The 6,562-nt window shown below is 51.5% G+C and overlaps 3 protein-coding genes across 3 annotated transcripts; 2 read left to right on the forward strand and 1 right to left on the reverse strand.

Moving 5' to 3' along the window:
- Nucleotides 1–319: 319 nt before the first annotated feature.
- BBA_08277 (ribosomal protein L30) lies at nucleotides 320–592 on the forward strand (the record flags this gene model as incomplete). The annotated part of the gene is made up of 1 exon (XM_008603374.1): nucleotides 320–592. One exon carries the CDS (start codon nucleotides 320–322, stop codon nucleotides 590–592), a length of 273 nt encoding a protein of 90 aa, XP_008601596.1.
- Nucleotides 593–1,060: 468 nt separating this feature from the next.
- Nucleotides 1,061–2,234, reverse strand: BBA_08278 (histone acetylase complex subunit; the record flags this gene model as incomplete). Its single annotated transcript, XM_008603375.1, has 3 exons — nucleotides 1,061–1,233; nucleotides 1,296–1,411; nucleotides 1,492–2,234. The coding sequence occupies 3 exons, from the start codon at nucleotides 2,232–2,234 to the stop codon at nucleotides 1,061–1,063; spliced, it is 1,032 nt and encodes a 343-aa protein (XP_008601597.1).
- A 1,429-nt stretch (nucleotides 2,235–3,663) lies between these two features.
- Nucleotides 3,664–6,211, forward strand: BBA_08279 (alpha-fucosidase; the record flags this gene model as incomplete). The annotated part of the gene is made up of 4 exons (XM_008603376.1): nucleotides 3,664–4,151; nucleotides 4,203–4,435; nucleotides 4,500–6,145; nucleotides 6,182–6,211. 4 exons carry the CDS (start codon nucleotides 3,664–3,666, stop codon nucleotides 6,209–6,211), a joined length of 2,397 nt encoding a protein of 798 aa, XP_008601598.1.
- Between the last annotated feature and the right edge of the window lie 351 nt (nucleotides 6,212–6,562).

Raw genomic sequence — 6,562 nt, forward strand, 5'->3', positions numbered from 1 at the left:
CAGTCGTGACGCGAGACTTCGATCCTCTGCTCTGGATAGGATCACCCAGGTCAAGATCACGACAGCATACATTGCGCTTACGCAGCTATACGAAGGCCATAAAACATACGACAGCAAGAATATACTCCCCTCCTGTGTTATTTTGCCGCGGCCACATCGTCCGAGAACCCGTGCTCCGATTCTGAGCCACCCAAAAAAAAAAAGAAGTTGAAAACCGTCACCATCTTGCTTAACATTTGACGACCATTACACCACGCACAACAAACCCGATACATACATACATACACACGCAGCAGTCGCAAGATCTATCAAAAAAAAGATGTCCTACTTTCGCGTCACGCTGCAAAGAAGCGCCATTGGACTTCCGGAGCGCACGCGCGGCGTGCTCGCGGCGCTGGGCCTGCGACGGCGCACGCAGACCGTGTTCCATCCGGCGGAGCCGCAGTTTGCGGGCATGATCTTCAAGGTCAAAGAGCTGGTGCGCGTGGCCGAGGTGGGCGAGCCGCTGAGCAAGAGGCAGGTGAGGGCGGAGCGCACGCCGGACGCGGGGTTCTACGTGGAGAGCAGGGCGGCGGAGCGTCGGCCGCAATAAGCAAGGATTCTTCGAGAGGGAGAGCTTGTTGGGGGATGGAGGAGGAATTGTATCATGGGTTGTTTGTTTTTGAGACTCAAACAGCCGTGTAAAATTATTACTGGCTTACTGTGGGAAGACGTGGATAGACATTGGTCGAGAAGACTGCTTGTAGCATAGAATCCCAACATACACCACAGCGTTTATTTTCTCGCGCTTGGACGAGTTATTCTGAGATGAATTCCGTATTCTGCTAGAATGCCACAATGAAGAATACTTGTACACTGGACAGCAGAACCATTCCCATGCTCCTAGAAAGATGTAAAAAAGACAAATAGCAGCTGGGAACACCGACCCCTTTCAGGCAAAACGTAAAATGCACCAAAAAAAAAAAAAAAAGACGAAGCAATCTGCTTCTCTCTCGCTGCTCGCTGTCGAGAAACACAAGCTAGACAATGACAAGGCGTGGACAAGACACCCAACAGCCCTTTAGAAGCTGCGCGCCTTATCAATGTACTCCTGTGACGGCGTTTCGTACTCGTTGACAAAGTAAATTTCGCAGTTGCGGCCGAGCCAGACGGTAAATTTGCCGATTTCCTCGCGCAAACGGGACACGGACTGCTGGTCCATGTTTGTTTGTGCCAGTAGCTCGGGGAGGGAGACTGTGCGTGGCTTCGAGTTAGTCTTCTTGATGAAGGGCACCTGAGAGGTTGTCGTGACTTACCGACGAGGCGAGCGAGGTGCTCGGCGCCGTATACGTCGCAGACATTCTTGTACTCTGCGTTTTCGTCGGGATTGTCCCACAGCTTGCGGATGTCCATGTACTGATGGCGTTCAAAGCTGTTTTTGGTGTCGGCCAATCGCGTCAGCAAGGATGACGGCATCTTCGAGGAGCAAAAGAAGAGGGCAATGGGGCTTACCGGTACAGCAGTATCCTGCTAAGAGACTTTTCGAAATACTCTCTAAAGCCGGCAATAATCTCGTCGAGAATGTCCATGCTGGCGGAACCCTCCTCGCGGTGCGGCCGCTCAAACGCGACATAGTCTTGGAATATCTTGGTGACGGGTTTGGCGTGCGGCAAAGGCACGAGCTGGTTGTTTTTTGTGATGTTTTCCCAGTCGTCAACCAGCATCGCCTGGATGTGGTCTGGCACGGGGATGTTAATCATGGGCTTGGCGTGGAACGCGTCCTCGGTCTCCAGCTCCCAGTCCTTACCGCGGCGGCCGCCGCCAGCACCGCGTCCCAGGCCCAAGCCCAAGCCGCCTCCTGCCGCCACAGAGCCTCCCCTCTCCTCGCTGCCGCGCCCTCCCGATGAGTCTGGGCCGGGACCACCGCGGAGGCCGCCTCTCTTACCGCCTGGCCCTCCGGGGCCGCCGCCGCCGGCTTGCTTGCTATTCTTTGCCATGCTTTGGCGTAGCTGCGCGTGCAGCTGTGCGGCGAGCTCGCGATTCTCGTCGTCAAACGGACGGATGCGATCGGCAAGCACCCAGTCGTCCCAGGTGGCCTTCCAGCCCTTGTAGTGTACCTTGTAGCGCCAACCGTCGCCCTGCTTCTCGGCAGGTTGTACGTCGGTGACCTTAGCCTCGTAGAGCATGTCCATGTGGAAACAGAGCACCTTTTCATCTTTGCTGAACTGCGACGGGGGTTGGCGGGCGGGCGCCATGGTGAGTCGAGCGTTTGCGCGTGTGTGTGTTTTGTGTCTGGGGGGTGTGTGTGTGTGGTTCGTGAGAGGTGAGAAGCTGCAGGTAGCCTCGTCTGTTGTTTTTTTGTCCTTCTCCTTCTTGATGTGTATATTAAATTAAAATGAATCGTGCGAGGTTAAAAGGAATAGAATTGTCGCACAAGAGTATAAAAGACCCGAATGCGCCCAATGTTGTTGGACGTAGTCTGTTGCCGGTCGTAATATGGGTGAGAGGTCGGACAAGATGTGCTTGCTGGCTCGCGTTAATTGCCAGCGATCCCGTTTGTCGCGACGCGAATTTTTGCTGGCCATTCATCATCCAGCCCCAGCGAGGTTGGACGGGCCATGATTGGCTAGGCAGTCCAGGTGCAGTTGCAGGGTGGATGCACCTTAACTGAGGGTAGGTAGCCATGGGGAGGGAGTGAGGGCCAAAAAAACTTGCCGCTCACTCATAATTGATGCTATGTTCTTGATCACAGCTACGCACTAGTAGAAACTAACAAAATATTCTAAAAAACATACAATAAGTATTTAATTATTTTAGAGTCTATTGCACTACGAAGTACGTCGCAACGAGTACGTGTTAATGGGTGTTGGTGTATATCACTGCTTTGCTGACTTCTGCGCTACCCCTGTGCAGTGAGAATGGTAAACATAGTAAACTCAAGCTTTGCCGACTTCGGCCGTCAATGTTCAGGTTCTTTCTTGGACATGAGAGGGTATAATTCAATCGGATGAATATTGATTTTGCTCATTGAAAGGCATGGACTCGATTCCTAGTCTCCAAGTTTGTGAAGCTCAATAGGTTGTCGATCTCCAAGACCATCGATGCTCCGCAGTTAGAATATCCTTTACAGGGAAGAGATTTGCAAGGGCGTGGCACATGGAAGTTGTCGGAGGGATATTGTTTCTTTATACGCCTTCTGATTGGTTACAAACCCTGCATAGTACCTTTGTAGGCTCCTCGTCCTACCTGCCGCAGACTGCCGCTAACAATACGTAGATATCTTCAAGGTTGCTTTACGTCGTCGGGCTGGTGACTTGAGCCCTGAAATCATCTGACGTTAGCGAAAGCCCCGGCGTTTGACTAGGCCGCATTGAAAGCTTGGGCACTGTGATAGGCCTGTTAGCGGCAGAGCTCACACCGAAATCTTGTTTAACGACTTTGAAGCGATATAGTTCGGGTCCTGAAAAGTCCGAGTCTGCAGCTACTACGAGAATGGGCGGGGTAGCCCGAGCTGAGTGCAAACCGTCGGGTAATAGGTTATGAACCAGACCGACAAGTAGCCATGAGCTAGGGTGAATTTATACTTCGGCAATTAAAGTGACTATAAATTATCAGGGATTCGCTTCGATCATGTCATGGCCCAAACTTTGTCTTCGTATAAGTCTTCGCGCGAGTTTTCCTAACATGAACATCCAAGGCATCTTTAAATACACCATTCTACTTGGATGGCTTCATGCCACTACTATCGGGGCTGTTCTGGATGGTGATCGCTTTCTATGGTACTCAGAACCTGCCTCTGACTGGGAGACGGGTGTTCTTGCCATTGGGAATGGTAGGATCGGCGCAGCAATATTTGGCAGCGGCAATGAAGTTATTACCTTGAATGAGGACAGTATCTGGTCAGGACCTCTTCAGAACCGCATGCCTACCAGAGGACTACAAGCATTACCGAAAATCCGTCAACAACTAGTCGAAGACAATATCACCGAAGCGACGAGCTCGATAATGAATGACATGATGCCCTCAGTGTCAAGAGAGCGTGTCTACAGCTATTTTGGCAATCTTCATCTTGACTTCGGCCACGAGCGCGGGATGACGAACTACGTGCGATGGCTGGACACTCGGCAAGGCAATGCCGGTATCTCGTATACGTACAACGGCATCAATTATACGTATGTGCACGCACGTACACTACACAGGCAGATCTAACTTGAGTTTCTTAGCCGTGAATACATTGCAAGCTTTCCAGCCGGCATTCTGGCGGCAAGATTCACCGCAAGCAAAGCAGGTGCATTGAGCTTCAACACGACTTTCACCCGAGAAAGCAACATATTAGCTAATTCGGCGTCTGCCACCACGAATGGAGGCTTATTGACTATGCGAGGCTCGAGTGGACAAAGTACAAAGAATGACCCGATTCTGTTTACTGGGAAGGGTCAATTTATCGCTGATAATGGTGTGTGACCTATGCTGGAAGCTCTTTTCGCGTCCCAAAATAAGCTGATGAAGTGCGCTCGAAGCTCACACCAGCGTTTCCGGTTCCACACTCTCAATAACCGGAGCAACTGAGGTAGACCTATTCTTTGACATTGAGACTAGTTACCGCCATCAGACGCAACAAAAGCTGGAAGCAGAAGTGGATCGCAAGCTAAAGGCTTCCATTGCGAAGGGATATACTGACATACGGGACGGTGCTATTGCTGACGCCACGGCCCTGTTGGGCCGTGCTTCCATCAATTTTGGCAAATCTCCCAATGGCGCTGCTAATCTCCCGACCGACAAGCGTATCAAAATGGCTCGGAAAGGCCTCGATGATACTCAGCTCGCTGTTCTTGCGTGGAACTACGGCCGCCACTTACTTGTCGCATCCTCCCGTCACAACGATGCAGATGTGAGCTTACCAGCCAACCTACTGGGCCTCTGGAACAACAGGACGACGTCTGCCTGGGGTGGCAAGTTTACCATCAATGTTAACCTTGAGATGAACTATTGGCCCGCTGGACAGACCAACATCATCGAAACTCAAGAGTCGATGTTCTCGCTTCTCAAAATTGCCAAACCCCGAGGCGAGGAGATGGCGCAGAAATTATATGGCTGTAATGGGACCGTATTTCACCACAATCTGGATCTCTGGGGAGACGCTGCGCCTTCTGACAATAACACATCTGCTACTATGTGGCCTATGGGAGCGGCTTGGACGGTGCAGCATATGATGGATCATTATCGCTTTACCGGCGACGCAGGCTTTCTCTTGCACACAGCTTATCCGTTCCTCACGGACGTGGCAAGCTTTTATAGGTGCTACGCCTTTGATTGGCAAGGATCAAAGGTAACAGGCCCTTCCGTTTCGCCCGAGAACTCTTTCATCGTACCAAAAAACGCCAGCGTCGCAGGCTCAAGGAAAGCGTACGACATAGCGCCTGAGATGGATAATCAGCTGATGCGAGATGTCATGGAGAGCCTGCTAGAGGCTGCTAAGGCACTCAACATTCCACAGACGGACGAGGACGTGAAGGAAGCGACGAAGTTTCTGCCCCTTATTCGAAGGCCTGCTATTGGGTCGTATGGGCAGATTCTCGAGTGGAGAAGCGAATACAAAGAAGCAGAACCAGGGCATAGGCATCTCTCACCTTTATACGGCCTGCACCCTTCTTTTCAGTTCTCACCACTTGTCAACGAGACTCTGAGCAGAGCTGCAAACGTACTCCTCAATCATCGCGTGGCTAACGGATCCGGTCACACAGGCTGGAGTCGGGCATGGTTGATCAATCAGTATGCGCGTCTCTTTTCCGGAGCCAAAGCATGGAAACATGTCGAAGCATGGTTCGCAAAGTATCCGACTTCCAACTTGTGGAATACCGATTCCGGACAAGGCTTTCAAATTGACGGCAACTTTGGCATCACAAGTGGGATAACGGAAATGATACTCCAAAGTCACGCAGGGATTGTTCACATATTGCCGGCTCTGCCTGCAGCTGCATTGCCTACTGGAAATGCTCGGGGTCTGCTCGCTCGAGGGGGGTTCGAGGTCGATATTGACTGGAAGGAAGGCACATTCCAAAAAGCTGCCATAAGACCACAGCGCGGCGGCCGATTGCAGCTTAGAGTCAGCGACGGGACAAGTTTCAAGGTGAATGGGGAGCTATACAAAGGACCAATTCAGGCCGTAAGTGGGAGAAGTTACACTCTCACCTTGGCATAGGTAGAGATCTGTCACGGGCTAGACCCCTGAAGATGGCTTGGGCGTACCTATGCCATTGTTGCATGACTGCATCGAAAGACGCCCGCCCGGGCTGTATGGCGGGTCAAAAACGTAATCTGACTCAAATGGATTTTTGCCTGGGTTTCACTGGCTCACACCACTTCAGTACCTGCATTCCTCATTGTATGAATCTATAAGCAGCCAGTACCTATCTGTGGGTATAGTGTGGCACTTGCGCGTACTGTTGAAGCCATGGCTGTAGAGACACAATTGCTGAGACGTACTGTCAGGCAGAGGTTAAGGATGTTGTATTGTGGAAGTGGATGCCCGCCAAGGGGTGCCTAGGTACCTAGGTAGGTACCTAAGGTAGGTATCTGGGTA

Source organism: Beauveria bassiana (genome assembly GCF_000280675.1).
Source record: "Beauveria bassiana ARSEF 2860 unplaced genomic scaffold BBA_S00033, whole genome shotgun sequence".
Taxonomy (NCBI): Eukaryota; Fungi; Ascomycota; class Sordariomycetes; order Hypocreales; family Cordycipitaceae; genus Beauveria; species Beauveria bassiana.